The 24,529-nt window shown below is 36.3% G+C and overlaps 1 protein-coding gene across 1 annotated transcript; it reads right to left on the bottom strand.

The window, feature by feature from the left end:
* Positions 1–547: 547 nt before the first annotated feature.
* Positions 548–24,325, bottom strand: LOC123555338 (uncharacterized). The gene is made up of 3 exons (XM_045345991.2): positions 24,280–24,325; positions 15,658–16,024; positions 548–11,471 (listed from the first exon to the last, which is right to left on the bottom strand). The coding sequence occupies exons 2-3, from the start codon at positions 15,996–15,998 to the stop codon at positions 10,061–10,063; spliced, it is 1,752 nt and encodes a 583-aa protein (XP_045201926.2). The 5' UTR covers positions 15,999–16,024; positions 24,280–24,325; the 3' UTR covers positions 548–10,060.
* Between the last annotated feature and the right edge of the window lie 204 nt (positions 24,326–24,529).

The raw sequence follows: 24,529 nt of genomic DNA, 5'->3' as shown, positions 1-24,529 counted from the left end.
GAGGCTCTACGCCTTGCGGTTTTGGACAAGAAAATTTTCAAAGTTTTTCCTTTTGGTTGCCATGGCAACCAGAATTCTGTATGGAATTCAATTTTTTGAATAATTTTTAAAGAAGACCATCCAAGGAACATCCCTGTGAAGTTTCATCAAAATTGGCCTGTTGGTTTTGGAGGAGATGTTGTTTAAAGGAAAGTGTTGACGGACGACGGACGGACAGACGTACAACGGACGGACGGACGGACGTACAATGGACGGACGCCGGACGGTGAGTGATCACAATACCTCACCCTGTGCTCAGGCGAGCTAAAAACTTGGTGAAAGTCTTTGCTGCTTTGATTGTTACAAAAATAATATATAGAAAATCCCTTGAAAGAATAGAATACAAACAAGCACACTAATTAGCAGACTCAGTTTGATGTCTTTTTAAGGTAGGTTATGAACTCTGCAATATCCCCCATCCCCACATCCTTCTAGCTCCATCCTTAACACAAACTCTATTCTACAGATACATGAAAATGACTCCTCGGCCGTAAAGAACCAGAAAGAATTAGTTTATTAAATTTTATTGTATATATTCTATCTACATACATACAGCAAGCAAACATAAATACGTCAATGTAAATATATAAAAGGGTTTGGCCAAAAGTTATAACAACATTATTGGAGACACTCCCTAGAAAGTACAACAACACCTAATTCAGTTACTGGACAGAACAGTTCAGATATTTCCTTTCTGCCCAAGTCATCAATTGAAAATTCTGTATGCCAGAACCACAGGATACCGTCAAGTCATGCTTGATAATAAACTAACTACCCCAACATAAAGGAAATAGTATCAAAATTCAATTGTCTGCTCACAGATGTTGAATTAACATTTTCTGATGACATTTTGCTTTTTTAGAAAATAGTCCATTTGAAAAATTCTTAAATATATTGTGTTAAGAATAAAATTGACAACATTTCACCGTAGTAGATTTTGTAACAAGAGCTGTTCGTAAGACAGCACGCTCCACTTTTCTCAGTGCCTGACTCTGAATTAGAGCTTTGCCAGTGAAAGGGCTTAACTCAATCAAACATATATTTGACTTTATCAAAAACTTTAACCAAACAAGAGGGTCAAGATGACCCTAGGTCGCTCACCTGAGTAACATACCATAACAGCGTAAACATGCTTTACCTAGTGATTTCATGGAGACAAATATTCTGACCAATTTTCAGTAAGATTGGGCCAAAAAAAACGTGGCCTCCTGAGTGTAAACAGGCATTTACTTTTATTTGACCTAGTAACCTAGTTTTTTACCCAACATGACCCACATTCGAAGCTGTCCACAATTTCATGAAAACAAACATTCTGACAAAGTTTCAGGAAGATTGAAGCAAAAAAGTGGCCTATAGAGTGTATACAAGCTTTTCCTTTGATTTGACCTAGTAATCTAGTTTTTGAGCCCACGTGACCCAGATTTAAAATCAACCAAGACTTCATGATAACAAACACCCTGACCAAGTTTTATGAAGATAGAATAAAAAAATGTGCCCCTTAGGGTGTAAACAAGCTTATTCTTTGATTTGACCTGGTAATCTAGTTTTTGATCCCTAGTGACCCAGATAAAAATTATTTCGAGATTTCATGCAAACAAACATTCTAACCAAGTTTCATGAACATCAAATGAAAAATGCAGCCCCTATTGCATGCACAAGGTTTTTCTTTGATTTTAACAGATGACCTAGTTTTTAACCTCAGATAATCCAGACTCGAACTTGGGCTAAAGATCATCAAGATCATCATTTTGACCAAGTTTCATGAAGATAGGATCATAAACCTGACCTCTGGAGTGTTATCTAGCTTTTCCTTTGATTTGACCGGATGACCTAGTCTTTGACCCCACATGACCAAGATTCGAACTTGATCTAGAGGTAATTAAGACAGACATTCTGACCAATTCTCGTGAGTTTCAAACTTAAACTGTGGACTCTAGAGTGTTAACAAGATTTTCCTTTGATCTGGCCTACTGACAAAGTTTTTGATCCCATATGACCCAGTTTCCAATATGACCTAGAGATCATCAAGACAAACATTCTTATTAAGCTTAATAAAGATTGAGTCACAACTGTGGCCTTTAGAATGTTCACAAGCTTTTCCTATGATCTGGCCTACTGACCTAGTTTTTTATCCCACATGACCCAGTTTCTAACTTAACCTAGAGGTCATCAAGACAAACATTCTGACCATGTTTCATGAAGGTTGGGTCACAACTGTGGCCTCTAGAGTGTTTACAAGGCAAATGTTGATGGACGCCGGACAACGCATGACGCACGCCTACGGATGCCGGACAATGACTGGTCACATTACCTCACCTTGAGCATGTCGTGCTCAGGTGGGCTTAAATTCTAAGTTAAAAAGGGGCATAACTCTTGTCAAAATACAAATCAGAGTTATGGGGATTTTTTCTCCTGGTGTAGACTATGATAGTAAATAACAATTTTAAGTTTCAAGTTAAAGCTTTTATAGTAACAAAGATATTTGACTTTATCAAAAACTTTAACCAAAACAATCAAAGTTAAAAAGGGGCATAATTCTGTCAAAATTCAAAATCATAGTTATGTGGATTGCTTTCACTGGTGTAGACTTTGATAGACAATAACTGTTTTAAGTTTCAAGTCAATAGCTTTGATAATAAAAGAGATATTTGACTTTATCAAAAACTTTAACCAACGGCGACACTGACGCTAACGCTGGGGCGAGTACAATAGCTCTACTTTTTCTTCGAAAAGTCGGGCTAAAATTGCTGAAAAACAAGAAGTAATATTTACATCCGCCCTGTTCTTTTCCATTGAAAATTATGACGTTCATTTCGTATGAAGAGCAAAAGGAAAGGCGCGAAAGTTATGTCATCGCTGCTTAGTGATATCCGGCCGCTGTTTTGACGACGTCCGCGTATAGTCAGGGAGAACGTTCCTAAGATGACGTCGCAGTTGTTCCGTCTGGTGCACAGAATGGCCAGGAGGCTGCTTTTAATGTTAAATGCCACAAAATATGTGCAATTTATAATACTATCTTGTTTACAAGTGGAAAGGAAATATAATGTAAATATACTGAACAGCAAAACACACTATCCAGTTTTATAACCGGGGTATTTTTATTAAAAAACTTTAATTTATAAATCACTAGTGTTTTTCATATCACATTACACTTGAAAAACTTCAGGTGTAAAATTTAATAAAAATCAATCAACCGTGAAGTCAGTCCCACAATAGCTTTTTTGCACGAAATTCATGTGCACCTGTAATTAGCAATTTTCTTTGTGAAATTTTATTGTCACTGGAAATATTGATAATTGACTAACCGGAAAAACAGCAAAAAGTTTAAAAAATGTTGTTGGTTGCACCGCACGACTGAATCAAGTTTAGCGCCCAATTGGGATGTTACAATGCAACTGACGCACAGAAGATATAGCCTTTCAAACGGCTATTGTGAGACTACTGACTTCACTGTTGATTGATTTTTAAAAATTTATCACGTGAAGATCTTCGAGTGTAATTTTGGTATGACGAAACAATTCAAATTTGAAAAATCGATTTTTTATTTCAAAATATACCAGTTATACATCTGGATAGTTTCTTTTGTTGTTCAGTATATAAGAAATGAAACTAGTTTTTTCGGTGTTCATGCGAAACGAATGACAGAATAGGATCGGCAAATTAAACATGAATCGCGATTCATGGGTTTGCCGATCCTATTCTGTCGTTCATTTTGCATGAACACCGAAAAAAATCATTTTATTTCTTAACTGTATAAAGTTGAACTTAGGTGACCATATCATCGTATATACCTTTTCCTTACAAAAATATATTTCCAGTCTGCTGCAGACATTTTAAGCGCAGTGACAGGTTGTATTGACAATTTGTCAAGAAACGATGTAGAATAATACTCAATGAAAGGTGAATAATGAAACAATATTTGTCGGAAAGTATTCTAATATATTTCATCATTACTTTCTAAGCGGCTGGTGTATCATATAGAACATATGTATATATTTTATACATTATAACATTAAAGGGTAAGGAAAGCCTGACAATAAGTTAATTATATATGAAAGCCATCCTCAAGCCTTTCATAATGCTGAAAGAATTTTAAAAATTGGACCACTATTGAAAAAGATATGGCTGTTTGGAGGCAGCCATTTTTGTGTGTTTATGACGTCATTTACACACTGTTGAATTCTTCATTTAGCAAATAACCTTTTAAATAGATTAATTTTTTATGTTTCTTAAATGTAAGGTGTAAAACATGATAATTTCTTTCAATATAGCTGGAAAAAGTAGAGAAATTATTTTACAGAAATAAGTAAATACAGTTCAAATGTACATCTAAAAATTTTAAAAATCCGCCATTTTGTTTTTTTGTTGCTATGGAAAAAAAATGGTCGCCAGTTTGGCAAAATATTAAAATGCTAATAACTTCTTCATTTTCGCTCCGATTTTGAAAATTCTTTCATTTCTTTAAATTATTTAAGAAATCCCAGCAGACGAAATTAAAGTTAGAAAAACGTTGCCTTTCCCTTTAATGTATTTCATATAAAACACGATGTATACAGAATATCAGTTACAGTAGCATGAGTAACAATTTATACATATATGTTTTGAAGGAACATAAAATCAAAGTTGTTAAGGTCTAAAGTATCCTTTATCTTTATGACCAAGCTCTCACAACAGCACCAAATGAAGTAGCACTGTTTATTTTTTAGGAAGACATGATATTTTTAACAATGTTTTAAAACAAGACACAAGATACTATCTTTCCTATTTTGTTTCCATAACAAATAACATATCCGTCACTATAACAATTTTTACAAAACTCAGATTAAGACTATACACAGTGCATGTGTTAACTACAGCTACCAACAAAAATGTTTTTTAACCCGCAGCAGATATCTCCCCTTCTAATGATGGCCTGTCGGAAGTAACCGAGAATGTTATATTCAGTATCAGTAAGCTACAACTTTGACAGCTCAGTTGATAAATATGTTGATACAGGTTTTATGGGACAGCAACACAATACAGGTTATATATACCACTGCAAGTCAAAGCATTATCCAGTTATTGATAGGGGGCCACATTTTCAGGCACACATATAAAGAAAACATTTTAGTTTAAATTTTTAAACAAAAAAGAACTGTTTAGGTATTTTTTACTCTCTAACTTAATATTTCTAGTCTTTATGTAAACAAATGCTTCACCTAACGGGACACAATACCCATTTCCATGTAGAATGGGTCACAGCATTAAAATCACGAGTTGTCAGCAATTAACAAGAAACTGGGCATACCGGTATATGGAGGGTGTGGGGGTGGTGAACGGTTGGGTTAAAGTGTACTTAGAAAAGGTACTAAAGGCAAAAATACAAAACAATTCAGATGGTCACAATAACAAGAAACTTAACTGAAAGAAAAAAAATATATACAATCATGTATGTGTAATTCTTCCCCAAGGTTCTTCTATAATTTGACTTAGTGTCCTAGTTTTGACTTCATACCCAGTTAAACTTACAATCTGACAAAATTTCATAAAGAGGTAGAAAATGTGGCCTCTAGAGTGTTAACATGGTTTTCCTATAAACTGACCTAGTGACCTAGTTTTTGATCCCAGAAGACCCAGTTACAAACATATTAAGAGATTTTATTCTGACAAAGTTTCATGGGATTGGGCAAAATTGTGACCTTGAGTGTTAACAGTCAAGCTGTTGACGACAGACAACAGATACATTTATTTATTTATTTATTTGGGTTTTACGGCGCACCAACAGTGCATAAGGTGATCCCAATAGCTCACATTTAGCACTTTGTGCATATCAGTTATGGCCTAGACAAGATCTTATTTGACCTTTGACCCCTAAATGTGACCTTGAACTTTGAGACAGGTGCCTGGAGTTTACATGTGATACTCTATCTCATTGAGGAAAATATTTATTTCAAATAAAAATAAGAGTACTCCAGGCATGTCAAAGTTACTGACGTAAAGCTCTTTAGAGAATAGAATAGAATAGAATATTTCATTTCCAATTTAGGGCCCTGTCAGGCATGACAAATTTGATATATACACAAAGTTCCAAAATAGGTATCGCTAACACTATAAACCAACAGAAAAAGAATTATAGTAATAATAAACACGTGCAAACAAACAAACAAACAATAGTGAAAGGTAAAAACATAAAACACCAGGCTAATTATTTACAAAAGTCTGCTTTAACTGGAAGAAGTCAGGTTGGGTTGCAACTAGGAATCTAGTCCCAAGGGCGATACTATGTTGAAAAAACTTGTGACAGTCAGAGGTAACTTGCAGTCTCTATAGAACATGGTAATCAAAGTGATAACAAAATTAAACAGTTGTTGCTTTCAAATCAAAGTCATAATTTTGAACTGTAGGTAAATATCACATAGGTTTCAAAGTTTTAACACTTAGTTGGAATCCTGTCATAAAACTAATATACACGATGGGCTGTTTCTATGCACAGTCTTAAAACTAAACACTGGTAACTTTGCACATTGAGGTATACAACACTGGAACCTCAGCAACAAGGTAAACCTTAATCCTTCTATTCTATTACAAAAGTTTTACACAGGAAGGAATAGACTGACTTGACTCTCCAAAAGCATCATTGATGTATACAGATACTAGACTAATAGTAGTAGTATACTAAACACTAAACAGATGGAAGATCTGAACAACAAGCTAAGTACTCTGAAAGAAATGTTGCCAATCCAGAATGTTCCAAATCCTCCATTTTCCCACATTGTATTAAATTTTTCAATGACAACTGGATGTGACAACCTTCGAAAATAAAATATATCCACTTATATACAGTCAATAAAAATAGCCCTTAGACTGAAAAACAAAACAAGTAGAAAACTAACTTAATGACATTTCAGCTAATTCACTTATATAAACAACTGAAGTAATTCAGCAATTTAAATATCATGGGTGCAACATTTATTTATTTATTTATTTTATTTGGGTTTTACGGCAAACCTACACAGTATAGGTTATATGGCGCCAAACAAGACCACAAATTTTGGTTCCAGATCTCATTTACATCGAAATAAAAACATGAGGTATGGAATCTAGTTGTGTTCCCCAGAAAATCAGACTGGTTCAACATTTTTTGAGTGAGTTATGGCCCTTTGTTTATTTTTAAAATTTACATAGATTTATATAGGGAAAAACTTTGAAAATCTTCTTGTCCAAAACCACAGGGCCTAGGGCTTTGATATTTAGTATGTAGCATCATCTAGTGTTCCTCTACCAAGATGATTCAAATTATTTCCCTGGGGTCAAATATGGCCCAGCACAGGGGGTCACATGGTTTATATAGACTTATATATGGAAAAACTTTGAAAAACCTCTTGTCCAAAACCACAGGGCCTAGGGCTTTGATATTTTGTATGTGACATCATCTAGTGGTCTTCTACTAAGATTGTTCAAATTATTCCCCTAGGGTCAAATATGGCCCCGCCCTGGGGGTCACATGGTTATAGACTTATATAGTGAAAAACTTTGAAAACTTTCTTGTCAAAACCAGAAAGCCTAGGGCTTTGATATTTGTAATGTAGCATCAACTAGTGGTTCTCTACCAAGTTTGTTCAAATTATCTCCCTAGGGTCAAATATGGCCCGCCCCGGGGATCACATGGTTCATATAGACTGATTTAGGGAAAAACTTTTAAAATCTTCTTGTCAATAACCTACAACATTCAAATTTGGACCAAATGTATAGTTTTGAGTGGCAAGATGAACCTTGACATGAGTTGACCTTGATTTTGACCTAGTGACCTACTTTCACATTTCTGTAGCTACAGCCTTCAAATTTGGACCACATGCATAGTTTTGTTCACCGAATAAAACTTTGACCTTGACATTGACCTAGTGACCTACTTTCACATTTGAGAAGGTACAGGCCTCAAATTGGGACCACATGCATAGTTTTGTGTTCAGAAAACAACTTTGACCTAGTGACCTACTTTCACATTTGTGAAGGTACAGGCTTCAAATTAGTTTAAACATATTTTATTTCAGTAATACATGAAACATTTACAGAACAATTAATTAAGGAATTGGACAGAAAGCTATATCAGCTTACGGTTGTCCTCTCCTTAGCTTCAAATTGGGACCACATGCACAGTTTTGTGTTCAGAAATGAAGTTTGACCGTGATTTTAACCTTCTTCCACATTCTTGAAGGTACAGCCTTCAAATTTGGACCACATGCATACTTCTGTTCACCGAATAAAACTTTGACCTTGACATTGACCTAGTGACCTACTTTCACATTTCTCAAGCTACAAACTTCAAATTTGGACTACATGCATAGTTTTGTGTACCGAAATGAACTTCGATCTTGAGATCAAATTTGGTCCACTTGCATATTTTTGTGTTCTGAATTGAAATTTGACATTGATTTTTACCTAGTACCTACTTTCACTTTTCTCAAGCTACAGCCTCCAGATTTGAAGCACATGCATAGTTTTGTACACCGAAATGAACTTTGACCTTGAAATTGATCTAGTGACCTACTTTCACATTTCTCAAGCTACGACTTTTCAATTTGGACCACATGCATGGACCACATGCACAGTTTTGACCTTGAGCTAGTTTTGAAATTTGGAACATTAAAAAATGGCTCAATGGTGGGCGCCAAGATCACTCTGTGATCTCTTGTAATGTTGTTCAAATGGTTCTGGTTCATCGAACAAATGGGTCTTTTTGGTTAGAAATAGGTTTCAGCTATCAGACTTTAAAAATCTTTCTCTCTAGAGCTTTGATATTTGGCATGTGATATAAGGGTGTGACTCTCTACCATAATTGTCCAAATTATTGCCCTAAGGTAAAGTATGTCCATGCCCAGTGCGTGACATGTACTTACTGTAGGCTTATATATAAGAAACTTTGAAAATCTTCTTCTCTGAATCAATAATAGATAGAGGGTACCAATGCATCATTCTGACAAAGTTTGGTCAAAATTCCCCTAGTAGTTTCTGAGTAGATGCGATAATGAGAAATTGTTAACGGACGGACGGAAGGACCACGGACCATGGACGCAGAGTGATTTGAATAGCCCACCATCTGATAATTGCTACCAAGAGATTATTTGTGTAAAGTTTCATCGAAATCCATTCAGTGGTTTTGGAGGAGATGTGTTGATGAAAAGTGACCGCGCCCTCATGTTTTTTAACGAATCAAAAAACTTTGAATACTTTTTGTAGAAGGTCACACAAGGACCATTTGTGTGTTTTATACAAGAAGTTTCTACTATATACATGCAGGAAAAATTTAAAGTGACCACGCCCGTTAGCAGTCATGTTTTTGACGAATTGGAATAATTTGAACAATTTTGGGAAAGGGTCATACAACGACCATTTGTGTAAAAGTATTTTAAAATCGGGCCAGCAGTTTCACTCAAGAAGATTTTTAATGTTTCCACTATATACATATATAGGGAAAAGTGACCAGGCCCCTTGGCAGCCATGTTTTTTTATGAATAGTATGATTTCAACAATCTTGGTAAAGGGTCACACATGGACCATTTGTGCTAAATTATTTTAAAATCGGGCTAGCAGTTTCAAACAAGAAGATTTTTTAAAGTTTCCACTATATACATACAGGGAAAAGTGACCACGCCTCCTGGCGGCCATGATTTTTGACGAATCGGAATAACTTGAACAAACTTGGTAGAGGGTGACATAAGGACCATTTGTGCGAAATTATTTAAAAATTGGACCATCGGTTTAGAAGGAGATGTTGTTTGAAGTTTTTTTTTCTATTTTAAGCTCTGGCAGTCCCTGTGTGCAACCAAGCAGAACCGTTTGAACAATTTTGGTAGAGGACCACAAAAGGAACAACGTGGCCAAGTCTCTTCAAAATCCATTCAGTGGTTTTGGAGGAGATGTCATTTAAATGTTGACGACGGACGGACGACTTGGCGGACGGACGCACGCACGACAGACACAGTGTGATCACAATACCTCACCAGGTGAGCTAAAAATGCACAACCCAAAATTAAGATTCTGTTTAGGTCAACTGAAATATTTTCATTACTCTGGTATTGCCGGTAACTATAAGCCTTTTTTGCTCTTTAATATAAGTGATTGATAAGGGAGAACTTATCCCATCTATTGTACCCAGCAGTTCTCCAAACGTTTTACCATCACTGTCTACCAGAAATATAGCACTGGAGCCGTTATCACAAACAATCAGTTGCCCTCTGTCTCCTTCAATAACACAAGAAACATTGTTTAACCTCTTTTCAGAGAACTCTGATAATACTTTACCATTATTATCTAGAGTTATTATCCCCCTTTTAGGAGTGGCAAAGAACATCTTAGAACTATCTAAACTCACTGAAAAAGCATTTATATCTTGCTCAAAATCAGTAGAGATACCTCGAATAATAGAGCCATCTATGTTACACACCAATACTACAACACTGTATTGATATTTTGATGGCAGGTAGTACTTAACAAAGGCTACAATGTAAAGTTTCTCGTCACTGAATGCAATACGAGACAGTGTGAGACTTACATAGCTAGACCCTTTAGGACACAAGCTCATTATCTCATTTGATTCACTGGAAATTGTAAATGAATGTGTAGGCATCATTGACCTACCCACATGAATAAAACGAACAGCATTACCATCTATAACGGCTAGTTCATTTGGACTAACTCTGCACAAGCTTTTTAGATTTGAAATAGCACACGAGTCACACAAGTTATATTTCTTGTCAAATCGTTCGAGGCAATTATTTTTCGTGTCAGCAAGGATAAATTGACCGTTTTCTAGTAAGCAACAATCGATAATCGAGCATGAAGAACAATCTGTGACCTCAAACTCACCAACCAGCGATGCTGCAGAAACAATAGAATCAATGTAAGACTGAGCATAATGACAATCCTCTGTGATACCAAATGATTCTACACTACTGATAGCCAATTCAATACCTTGACTGAACTCAAATGCGATTTTGCCATACTCAACCTCTCCGTAATTTTCTAAATATTTACCACAGCCTACTTCTACCTCATGTGCTTTGTTGAGAACAACAAACAGTTTAGCCTCATTGTCTCCCTTGAACTCATTTATCTTTCTAATATTGTCATCAATAGCTCTAAGCTTAGCATCTATAGATTCTATGTCAGTTTTTATTTTGTCAACAATTCCTTTGTGTTTGTCTTGTACCTGCTTGATTGAAGTTTGTTCTATCTCTTCTATTCTGGCAATGATTCGCTCCTTCATTTTCCCAATTTCAAGGAGGAGGTCTTCTTTTTCTTTACTGACTTCATTTATCTGTTCTAGTTTAGAAGACTTTACAGCGTGGAGTTTTTCTTTCATTTCTTCAAGGGATGTCTTTGCACCTTTTCTGTCTCGTCCATTTAAAATTTCCTTCGCCAATTTTGGTATGAAGTCTGTGCTATTACACAACCTATACACAAGTAAAAACAATGTATTCCTACCATACATTTCAACTAGAAGATGTTTTTGTAGAAAGGGCATGTCTCCCCCAAAGCATAGTAGTAATAGACAAGAAGTCAATAGGGGACAGGAGCGAAAATCAAAGAGAAACTGGTTGGCTTTAAGTGACTGAAATGCAATAGGGATAATCTACTCTGCAAGTCACATCATCCCATGAAATTTCAATTTTCTGGGTCATTTGGTTCTCAAGTTCTCAAGTTATGGATCAAAAACGCTTTTCCAAGTTCTGGCCCCTGTGACTTTTACCTTTGATCGAGTGACCCCAAAATCAATAGGGGTCATCTACTCTGTATGTCCAATCATCCTATCAAGTTTCAACATTCTGGATCAAGTGTTCCTCAAGTTATTGATTGGAAATGGTTTTCAATGTTCAGGCTTTCAACATTCTGTGTCAACTGGTTCTCAAGTTACTGACATTGACCTTTGATGGAGTGGCCCCAAAATCAATAAGGGTCATCTACTCGGCATGTCCAATCATCTTAATGAAGTTTCAACATTCTGGGTCTAGTGGTTCTCAAGTTATTGACTGGAAACAGTTTTTCAGGCCCTTGTGACCTTGACCTGTGATGGAGTGACCCCTTAAACACTAGGGGTCATCTACTCCATAAGCCATATAATCCTATGATGTTTGAAGGTTCTAGGTCAAATGGTTCTCCAATTACTGATCGGAAATAAAGTGTGACAGACACGAGGACGGATGGACAGGGCAAAAACATATGTCTCCCCTAGTTATAACAAAATCTTCAAACTATCAGGGTATTTTCTCCAAAAGCATTACATTTAATGAAGCATTTAAAAAAGATCATTCACTTTTGTAGGTAAAAAAAATATGAGTATATGCAGACTTTCACAATGTTCAGTAAATGGAGATGAAGCAGAATTCTATTAAAAAGTCACAAAAATGTGGATTCTTAATTTCCTCAAAAATATGCAAAAAAAAATCTTTATTAATTATGACAAAACAATGGCGTTATTGTATATTGAATGATTTTTTTTTGTATTAAAGTCAAATTAACTTACAAGTGACACTTGTGTATTTTGTGACTTTTTTTTTCTTTATATACAGCTGTCCGTAAGACAGCCAATGCTCAACTATTCAAATTGTTGTCCCAGAAGTAGAAATATTACCCTAAATGTTAAAATATCTATAGAGTTTCAATCCAGTATCTGCATTAGTCTTACATGCAAAACTTTAACCAGAAGTTTTAAGTTCAAAAGGGGACATAATTTTGCAAAATACATGTCAGAGTTATGGGACTTGATGCTATGACCAAGTTTTAGAAATGTGTGTAGTTTCAATTCAATATTTGCATTAGTTTTGGAGATAGTTACTTGCACGCAAAACTTTAACCAGGATTTTCTAAGTCCAAAAGGGAGCACAATTTGGCCAAAATTCATGTCAGAGTTATGGAATTTGATGTCATCACCTACATGTAGTTTTATAACCCCGAAGACACATATGAAGTTTCAATTCAATATCTGCATTAAATTTTGAGATAGTAACTTGCACGCAAAACTTTACCCAGGCTTTTCTAAGTCCAAAAGGGCGCATAATTTGGCCAAAATACAGTCATGTCAGAGTTATGGGACTTGACCCATCGAGGTTGGAATTGACCTAGAAAAAGAAAAAGTAAGTTTTAAAGCTATATGCCTTTAAGTAATAGCTAAATGTACTTGCACGCAAAACTTTAAGCAGGATTTTCTAAGTCCAAAAGGGGGCATAATTTGGCCAAAATGCATATCAGAGTTATGGGACTTGATGCTATCATCTAGTTTTGTAAGCCCGAAAACACATGTGAAGTTTCAATTCAATATCTGCATTGGTTTCGGAGACAGTAACTTGCATGTAAAACTTAACCAAGATTTTCTTTGACCAAAACGGGGCATAATTTGGCCAAAATACATGTCAGAGTTATGGGACTTGACCCAGTGAGGTTGGTAATTGACCTAGAAAAAGAAAAGAAAATTTCAAAGCAACATGCCTTTAAATGATAGCCATATGACTTGCATGCAAAACTTTAACCAAGGTGTGACGCCAACGTTAGTAGAATAGCTAGACTATTATTTGAATAGTGGAGCTTACAAGAGGTCCATGATGGCCCTGTATCGCTCACCTGAGTACCATTGCTCAAAATGATAGGATCTTTTGAAACCAATCTCATTAGAAGCTGCTAAGGTGTATTCAATTAGATAAAAAATAAAGGGAGGTAATTTGTCATAAATTCAGTCAATATGTATCTTTACTGATTGTCCAAGTCCATCTGTTGACATAAATGAATTTTCAGATCAGTATCTTCATTAGGTACGGAGATATACCCATTTTAATTTGAAATAAAGGGAGGTAATTTGACATAAAATCAGTCCATAGTTATCTATCCTGATTGTCTCAGTCCAACTAATGACAATAATGAAATTTCAAATAAGTCCTATTAGTACTTACTGATATAAATCCATTTTGATTACAATCAGTTTTTTTTTATTTGTTTTGGGTTTAACGCCGTTTTTCAACAGTATTTCAGTCATGTAACGGCGGGCAGTTAACCTAACCAGTGTTCCTGGATTCTGTACCAGTACAAACCTGTTCTCCGCAAGTAACTGCCAACTTCCCCACATGAATTATCAGAGGTGGAGGACTAATGATTTCAGACACAATGTCGTTTATCAAATAGTCACGGAGAACATACGCCCCGCCCGAGGATCGAACTCGCGACCCAGCGGTCCGTAGACCAACGCTCTTACCTACTGAGCTAAGCGGGCGGGCTGATTACAATCAGGGGAGGTAACCAGATATAAAATAACTCTGGAACCTACGATTGGATCTGACAGATTCGTCATGGAATCCAAGATTTATTGTTGTTGAAGATATTTTGGAAGTTTGTATCAAATCAAACCATAAATGAAGTCTCTATATGGCTGCAACAGCCAAAATAGCAAATTTTGGACAATTAAGGGGCCATAACTCTGGAACCCATAAAGGAATCTGGCCAGTTCAAAAAAGGAACCAAGATCTTGTGGTGATACAAGTTGTGTGCAAGTTTGGTTAAAATCAAATCATGAATGAAGCAGCTATTGTGCAGACAAGGTCAAAATAGCTAATTTTGGCCCTTTCAGGGGCCATAACTCTGGAACCCATTATGGGATCTGGCCAGTTCAAAAAAGGAATCGGGATATTATGGTGATACAAGTTGTGTGCAAGATTGGTTAAAATAAAATCACAAATGAAGTTGCTATAGTGCAGACAAGGTCAAAATAGCTAATTCTGGCCCTTTCAGGGGCCATAACTCTGGAACCAATAATGGGATCTGGCCAGTTCATAAAAGAAATCCAGATCTTATGGTGATACAAGTTGTGTGCAAGTTTGGTTAAAATAAAATCATTAATGAAACCACTATCGCGCAGACAAGAAATTGTTGACGGACGCACGCACACACAGACGACGGATGAAGGGTGATCACAAAAGCTCACCTTGTCACTATGTGACAGGTGAGCTAAAAATGTAACATGGCTCAAAAATATTATTCAAATTCATATGACATTTACAATATATTTCTCTAAAAGTACTAGTATGCCAATTTTCAGAAATCTACTTTGGTAACTTTTAAGAATACTGGCAAAAAAAAGTGTTGCTTTAGATTTGTGATACTCAGTCGTCTGCTAAACAGGAAATATGAACGGCTCTCCGGGGCTGTTCAATTTTAAAAAGGTACAATTAATCAGAATTTAATTACTGGAGCTAAACGTATTTCATTAGGCAGGCATGTTTTTGAATTCAGCACAATACTGTGAAATCATTTAAATTCGTGGGCATGAAATTTCGTGGTTTTGGTCAAAACAGCCACTTCGTGAGGATATGAATTCATGAATTTCAACTTTTGAACATAAAATGAATTGGAATTTTACTTGTCCGTTGGGTTTAAATTTCGTGGATTGACTCAACCACGAAATTCACGAAAATTAGTCTCCCAGGAATATTAATGATTTCAAAGTAATTACTGTTTTATGTGACAGATTTATTGAATACCAAACTTTTTGACTGAAATACTGGATCCGCTACTATTTTTAAAATATACTCACATTAAAAAACAGAAATACTTTAGTAACAAAAACGTAATAAAAATGATATTTCTAAATCTTACTTATGGTCAACAGCTATACACACAGCACAGCAGACATCATCATGTTCTCCGCAGTACATCTGAATGGGATTTCCTGGGTGTTTATCACATGCCAGTCCTGCTGCTTGTTGCTGATACTGGATCTTGCCTGACTTTATACCAGACTTTTTGTAAAGTGTGTGTGTTTTGAAGCATTTGTTATGGTGAACAATACATGCCTGACAGAAGTAAGTCTGACATTCTGCACAGAAGTTTACACCCTCAATATTTTTACCATCATCAGAGCAAGGTTTACATGGGAAGTCATGTATACTGTCTGAAGATTCATCAACATTTTGATCTACAGCTCCTCCACTTGCCATTTTTCATCTGTTTAATCTTGACAAGGCTGAAAGTAAATACAATATCAAATGGATAACATGGAAAAGTGAAAGACTTTATTTTAATGTATGCTTTTTGATGCATCAATATGGAACAAGGGGACAAGGAGACAAGGTTTCAAGGAGACAATGTTTTAATACTACTACATAAAAACAAGAGGACCATGATGGTCCTGAATCGCTCACCTCTTCCCACATGACCCAGTTTTGAGTATGACGTCGTTTTTTCTATTATTTGACATAGTGACCTAGTTTTTGAGCTAATGTGACCCAGTTTTTAACTTGACCTAGATATTATCAAGATAAAAATTCTGACAAATTTTCAAGAAGATCAATTGAAAAATATGGTCTCTAGAGAGGTCACAAGGTTTTTCTATTATTTGACCTATTGACCTAGTTTTCGAAGGTACGTGACCCTGTTTTGAATTTACCTAGATATCATCAAGGTGACCATTCTCACTAATTTTCATGAAGATCTCATGAAAAATATGGCCTCTAGAGAGGTCACAACATTTTTCTATTTTTATACCTACTGGCCTAGTTTTTGACCGCACGTGACCCAGTTTCAAAACTGACCTAGATATCATCAAGGTGAACATTCAGATCAATTTTCATGAAGATCCATTGAAAAATATGGCCTCTAGAGAGGTCAAAAGATTTTAATAATTTTAGACCTACTGACCTAGTTTTTGACCGCAGTTGACCCAGTTTCAAACTTGACCTAGATATCATCAAGATGAACATTCAGACCAACTTTCATACAGATCCCATGAAAAGTATGGCCTCTAGAGAGGTCATAAGGTTTTTTATTATTTGACCTACTGACCTAGTTTTTAAAGGCACGTGACCCAGTTTTAAACTTGACCTAGATATCATCAAGATGAAAATTCTGACCAATTTTTATGGAAATCCATTCACAAGTATGGCCTCTAGAGAGGTCACAAGGATTTTCTATTTTTAGACCTACTGACCTAGTTTTTAAACGCACATGACCCTGTTTCAAACTTGACCTAGATATCATCAAGATGAACATTCAGACCAACTTTCATGCGGATCCAATGAAAAATATGGCCTTTGACGGCACGTGACCCACTTTCAAAATTGTTCTAGATATCATGAAGATAAACATTCAGACCAACTTTCATACAGATCCCATGAAAAATATGGCCTCTAGAGAGGTCACAAGGTTTTTCTATTATTTGACCTACTGACCTAGTTTTTAGCGGCACGTGACCCACTTTCAAACTTGACCTAGATATCATCAAGGTGAACATTATGACCAATTTTCATGAAGATCTCATGAAATATATGGCCTCTAGAAAGGTCACAAGGTTTTTCTATTTTTAGACCTACTGACCTAGTTTTTGAAGGCACGTGACCCAGTTTCGAACTTGACCTAGATATTATCAAGATGAACATTCAGACCAACTTTCATACAGATCCCATGAAAAATGTGGCCTTTAGAGAGGTCACAAGGTTTTTCTATTATTTGACCTACTGACCTAGTTTTTGACGGCACGTGACCCAGTTTCAAACAGGACCTAGATATCATCAAGATGAACGTTCTGACCAATTTTCATGAAGATCTTGTGAAATATATGGCCTCTAAAGAGGTCACAAGGTTTTTCTATTTTTAGACCTACTGACCTAGTTTTTGATGGCACGTGACCCAGTTTCGAACTTGACCTAAATATCATCAACGTGAACATTCTGACCAATTTTCATGAAGATCTTTTGAAATATATGGCCTCTAGAGAGGTCACAAGGTTTTTCTATTTTTAGACCTACTGACCTAGTTTTTGAAGGCACGTGACCCAGTTTCAAACTTGACCTAGATATCATCAATATGAACATTCTGACCAATTTTCATAAAGATCCCATGAAAAATGTGACCTCTAGAGTGGTCACAAGCAAAAGTTTACGGACGGACGCACGACGGACACTGCGCGATCACAAAAGCTCACCTTGTCACTTTGTAACAGGTGAGCTAAAAAACCCAAACTCATGACAGTCGTGTTTAAAAAACTTTTTTGGTTGATTATGAATGTTCTACCTGTTTCAGTAAAGTCATCAGTACTTAACAATCGGTTTCTGAGAAGAACTCGATGTACTACACCTATCTTTTACAAAAACATTTTGTGATGAGAAATTGATTTAGATTTAGAAAATCATCATTGTATTATATCTAACTTGGAAAAAAAGTATATATCTATAAACAGTACACTGATTGTAGAGCTGCAATCAAAATGTTGTAGCTAGTAATAGGCATCTGGTAAAAAAACTGAAAGTTTTTAGTGGTATATTGATACAACATATACTTATGTACATTCACTTGTGATTTGTACATTTTTTTTAACCCAAGCCACAACACTGCTTATTCTCACAAGCATGCTTATACTATGTTTACCTCCTTTCTTCAAGTTTCCTCTTTTCAGGCTTAAAAAAATATTTTATCACAAAAATAAAAGCAATAACATTGTTTAGGATCTGTGGTTCAAATTCTAAAAAAGTCTTATTCAGTTCAGCATTGCTACCAATCAAATCAAGCTGATGATAAACACTACAGAGCCCATAAAGACTGACATGCACTGAATATACAGCGTTTAATTTCATCAGGTAAATTTGAAGCATTCAAATATTAAGTCTTAGAGTGAAATATATATCTGGTAATTTCACAGGGACAATACACATATCACATAGACATTTCATTTAGAGAGAGTTACAACAAGAACTGTCACAGGAGACAGCACGCTCGACTATTGCAATGCTGGATAGTGAAACTGGGCACATCCGAAGAAGCTGGAACTGTCACTGGAGTGTTTAATTACTCCAATATATATTAAGATATTGGACAATAGCTTATGTCTGTGTCAAATGTATTTAGTAATAACATAAGATAAAGAATTGTATCAAAACATTACATAAGTATAAAAGAGACATAATTCATGGAAAATTTCTGCAAGAGTAATACACCATGACATTGTATCATATCATGTGGTTAATAATGTGGAGTGATATAGAACAAAACTGCATCAAAACTGCATCAAAACTTGGACCTGAAATTCTAGGGAAAAGGGGGCGTAACTCGGACCATTTTGGTGCCAGCATCATGAACTTTGTGTCATATGATGTGGGTGACCATGTGGAACAACTGTTTTAAGTTTGAATAAAATCTATTTAGTAACAACAGAGATATAGTGAAAAAGCATCAAATTAAACTGAAATACTAAGTAAAAAGGGGACACAAGTCACTAAATATTTGTGCAAGAATTGTGGACCTATTGGAATTACCTGATGAAATATATTTTGATCTTAAACTGAAACAAACAAATATCCTCTATATATCTATTTAAACAAGAGGGCCATGATGGCCCTTTATTGCTCACCAGAGTTGATCTGGCCTACTGACCTAGTTTTTGACCCAAATAACCCAGATTCGAACTTGACCTAGACGTCATCAAGACAAACATTCTGACCAATTCTCATGAGTTTCAAACTTTAACTGTGGACTCTAGAGTGTTAACAAGATTTTCCTTTGATCTGGCTAGTGACCTAATTTATGACCCAGTTTCAAACTTGACCTAGTGATTTTCTCTCCTTGCAATTGTTTACATACACACTGGTTTAGTGTGTACAGGATAGTTTGGGCAAATTTTCAGTAATTAGTTTTAAAAACCACTTCAAAACAAAATTTCCGAGATATTTTTTTACTATAGTCTCTAAATCAGAATAATAATGTGCACTCTTACCAGAAAAAGCTCCCAATAGGATTTCAACAGAAATATGCAGAATAAGTTTGGATGTGCCGGGACAGCGACAGTCAAAAGTTACCACACTGTCACGAAACATCCTATTATTTGCAGAATCAGCCAATATTTATAGTCTTTTGAAACACACCGAGCTCATATCTCAAACACTGAATGTTTTGTTACAAATTCTGAAAGTTTTTAAAATTTCCATTTACTATCAATGCAATAAAAAGTTAAGATAATTTACTCTGAGCATTTCAATACAAATTGCTTGTCCAAGGAATACAAGAATCAATCCGAGTTTGGTAGGTGTTGCGCAGTCAAATTAACCAACAGAGCCAAGACACAGACAATGTCATCAGCGGTTATGATAAAAATATTTGCTATCGACGTCATCTGCTGCAAAGGCCAAGCTGGTTCATATTACTATAGGTTTTTGTCAGGGCTGCGGGTTCGCTCCCCGCTGTGGGCAATCTTTTTTTTTTTCAAATGATTATTTTTTTTTATCTCGAGATTATATCATTAAAAAGAAAATGAAATTATTACGATTATTACAAATATTACATTTGAAAACAAGAGGGCCATGATGGCCCTATATCGCTCACCTGAGTAGAGTTGCTTGCTTGAACAAATTTCTTAGCGAAAGCTTTAAGATCTAGGCCTTCTGGTTTATTTTTAGCAAATTTATGAAGATTTCCCTATGCACAATCAAGTAACCCTGGGGCTGTGTCAATTTGACCCTGGGGTGTCAAGATTTGGACAAATTTTGTAGAGGTCCACTAGGCAATGCTACAAATATCTAAGCTCTAGGCCTTCTGGGGTTTTTTTTAGAAAATTTTGAAGATTTTTCTATGTACAATCAAGTAACCCCATGGGGCGGAGCCAATTTGACCCCGGGGGTCATGATTTGAACAAATTTTGTAGAAGACTACTAGGCAATGCTACGTGTCAAATATCTAAGATCTAGGCCTTCTGGTTTATATTTAGAAAATTTTTGAAGATTTTCATATGTAAAATCAAGTGAGGCGGGGTCAATTTTGACCCTGGGGGTCATGATTTGAACAAATGTTGTAGAAGTCCATTAGGCCATGCTACATGTGAAATATCTAAGCTCTAGACCTTCTGGTTTATTTTTAGAAATTTTTTGAAGATTTTCATATGTAAAATCAAGTGACCCCTTAGGCGGGGTCAATTTTGACCCCGGGGTCATGATTTGAACAACTTTAGTAGAGGTCCACTAGGCAATGCTACATGTCAAATATCTAAGCTCTAGGACTTCTGATTTTTGAGAAGAAGATTTTTTAAGATTTTCCTATGTAAAATCAAGTGACCCCGGCGGCGGGGCCAATTTTGACCCCGAGGGTCATGATTTAAACAAATTTTGTAGAGGTCCACTAGGCAATGCTACATGTGAAATATCTAAGCTCTAGGCCTTCTGGTTTATTTTTAGAAATTTTTTGAAGATTTTCATATGCAAAATCAAGTGACCCCTGGGGCGGGGTCAATTTTGACCCCAGGGTCATGATGTGAACAAATTTGGTAGAGGTCCACTAGGCAATGCTTCACACCATATATCTAAGCTCTAGGGCTTCTGGTTTTTGAGAAGAAGATTTTTTAAGATTTTCCTATGTAAAATCAAGTGACCCCGGGGGCGGGGTCAATTTTGACCCTGGGGGTCATGATTTAAACAAATTTTGTAGAGGTCCACTAGGCAATGCTACATGTCAAATATCTAAGCTCTAGGCCTTCTGGTCTATTTTTAGAAATTTTTTGAAGATTTTCCTATGTAAAATCAAGTGACCCCTGAGGCGGGGTCAATTTTGACCCTGGAGGTCATGATTTGAACAACTTTAGTAGAGGTCCACTAGGCAATGCTACATGTCAAATATCTAAGCTCTAGGGATTCTGGTTTTTGAGAAGAAGATTTTTTAAGGTTTTCCTATGTAAAATCAAGTGACCCCTGGGGCGGGGTCAATTTTGACCCCGGGGTCATGATTTGAACAAATTTGGTAGAGGTTCACTAGGCAATGCTTCACACCAATTATCTAAGCTCTAGGGCTTCTGGTTTTTGAGTAGAAGATTTTTAAAGTTTTTCCTTTCGGTTGCCATGGCAACCAGAGTTCTCCATGGAATTCAATTCTTTAAAGAATTTTGAAAGGGATCATTCCTGTGAAGTTTGCTGTAATTCTGTCCAGTGGTTTTCAAAAAGAAGATTTTTTTACAAATTGTTGACGCACGACAGACATCAAGCGGTCACAATAGCTCACCTTGTCACTTCGTGACAGGTGAGCTAAAAAAGAAGAAAAACAGATTGCCAGTAATGTGGAGCGAACCCACGGCCCTGACAAAAAACAGTGTATTCTGAACCAGCGCCTTTGCCCTCTCCGCCACCGCAGCAGATGACTTTCAAGGCGAGTATTTTTCTTATAACCACTGATGATATCATCTGTGTCCCAGCTTTGTTGGTAAATTTCAGTGCACAACATCAAGCTCGGATCTATTCTCATATTCATTGGACAAGCAATCTGTGCTGAAACGCTCAGAGTAAGTTGTCTTGTATTTTTCTGTCAGAGCATTGATAGTACATGGGAGTTTTTTTAAACATCTACATCTACATCTACATCGTTACAACCAACAATCGATTTCCGATTATGACTGGTCAGCGCTGTCAGAGAAACAGTTGTTAAAGAAATTTAGTATATTACAGTATTAAAAGTAAAAGATAAAAGGACAGTATGCTACAGTTAAAATAGGACAGAATGGAAGAATTACATAGTGACCGCCGCCAGCCTCTCTGTAAAGATACTGAGGCTGGGGCTAGCTTTGACTGATGTGGGGAGGGAGTTCCAGAGACGGATGGTTCTAGGGAAATAAGTGTTAGCAAAGTATTGAGTGCTGGAATAAGGGATCAAGTAGTTCAGGTTTCTAATGGGGGACAAGTAACCTTGGTCAACAGCAACGGTCTGGGTCCTTACTTTGTAAAACAAAAGTAATGAACAGTTTACAGGGCACTCATTTGGCCATTTTTGGGGCCGAATATGGGCCCCATTCCCCTCACAAAATAATATGTTTTTTTCCCCTTTCTCAGAAGAAAATTCCCCTGATAATAGGTTGTTTGACACAACTAGATATGAACTCTCTTTAAAGCTATATTATAGTGCCCCTAAGGAAGGTTACTGCTGCAATATAGTTACATTAGTTAGAAATGATTGAAAACAGTATTAATAATGTGAAAAGTAGTAACTTTTATATGGCTAAAAACTTCCCCTTTTTGTCTCAAAACGACGGAAAATTCCCCTTCCTGAGGGTATGGGTACCTGTCCCCAAAAGTTGTCTAGTGCCCTGGTTTAACCTACGGTACTGGAGAGTTTTCCATTCTAAGGATTTCAACATTTCAGTTACACTGCTTGTATAGTTGTAATCATTCATAACATACCTAGCTGCTGACCTTTGGACTCGTTCAAGTTTATGGGTGAGGGTTTTTGCCAGGGATGCCACACAGTTGAACAGTATTCTAGCTGGGGGCGGACATAGGTGGTGTATGCAGCTTCTTTGACCTTTATGTTATCTGTCTTGATATTTCTCTGAATAAATCGAAGGGAAGAGGTTGCCTTAGAAGTTATGTTTTCTATGTGTTGTGACCAGTTCAAATCACTGGAGATAGTTATTCCTAGGTATTTAGCTGATGAGGTGGACTTTAACTCTGTATTGTGTAACCTGTAGGGATATATAAAGGGATTTCTCTTCCTACTTACTCTAAGGACTTCAAATTTGTCGGGGTTAAATTCCATTTGCCAGACTCTTTCCCATGTTTCTAATTTATGGAGATCTTCTTGAAGGGCTATGCTATCATTATTTGATTTGACAGTGAGGTAAACGATGGTGTCATCTGCAAACATACGGGTTTTACATTTGACCGAGTCAGGCAGGTCGTTAATGTATACAAGGAAAAGGCAAGGCCCAAGGACAAACCCCTGTGGAACTCCAGACAGGACCGGAAGTTCATGCTGAAATTGTAACAGAAGTTGTTGTATGATCGAGACATGTGCTCATTTTGTTGTGCTCAGTTTGTTTTAAAAGGCAAAAATATATTGGCTGAAGGTTGGCTGGGGCGGATTGGGAGGGGGATGGGTGCTGATCCCCCAAGTGTCTGTGATTATTTGGACTAGATTCCGTTAGTAGTATAATTAGTATTTGATAGCTTTGATTTTTAGTAAGATAACATGAGAAAAATAACAGTGAACACAAGAAGCAAACATCTAAAATGTATGTCACAACGTCTGCCTGCAAAGCCAGTTAAAGAATGAAATGAAAGCATAATTTGACTATTTGTAACTCAGCGAAATCGAAAGTAGCAAATCGAAAGTAGCCTACTCAGTAGGACAATAAATATTTATTAATAAATAATGATCATTTCCATTTCTTCGAAAGAAAATCCGCTGAAAAAATGCTAACATATAAAAAACAAAAAATTATACAACGTATTTAAAAGCTGAAGAAAATAAAAAAAATACCTTCTCTAGCCGTGACCTTTTTTTTAAGATTACAAATGGCGTTGTGAATGCTAAGGGAGAGAAGTAATTAGTTGAATTAATTCCGTACACTAACAGCGTTACTTCCCTTTAGTGGTAAATGGGCCTACTGGCGAGGGGTAAATTAAACGCATCATGGAGGTAATATAGAGAGAGATCTCTATATTACCTTCATGAAAGCATCGAGGCACACGTACAGTTTTGCAACGCTGTCTTACTACGAAACCAGGGG

The sequence above is a fragment of the Mercenaria mercenaria genome, chromosome 7 (genome assembly GCF_021730395.1).
Source record: "Mercenaria mercenaria strain notata chromosome 7, MADL_Memer_1, whole genome shotgun sequence".
Lineage (NCBI taxonomy): Eukaryota > Metazoa > Mollusca > Bivalvia > Venerida > Veneridae > Mercenaria > Mercenaria mercenaria.
The sequence above is the reverse complement of the archived record's forward strand: the minus strand, read 5'-3'. Positions and strand labels throughout refer to the sequence as shown.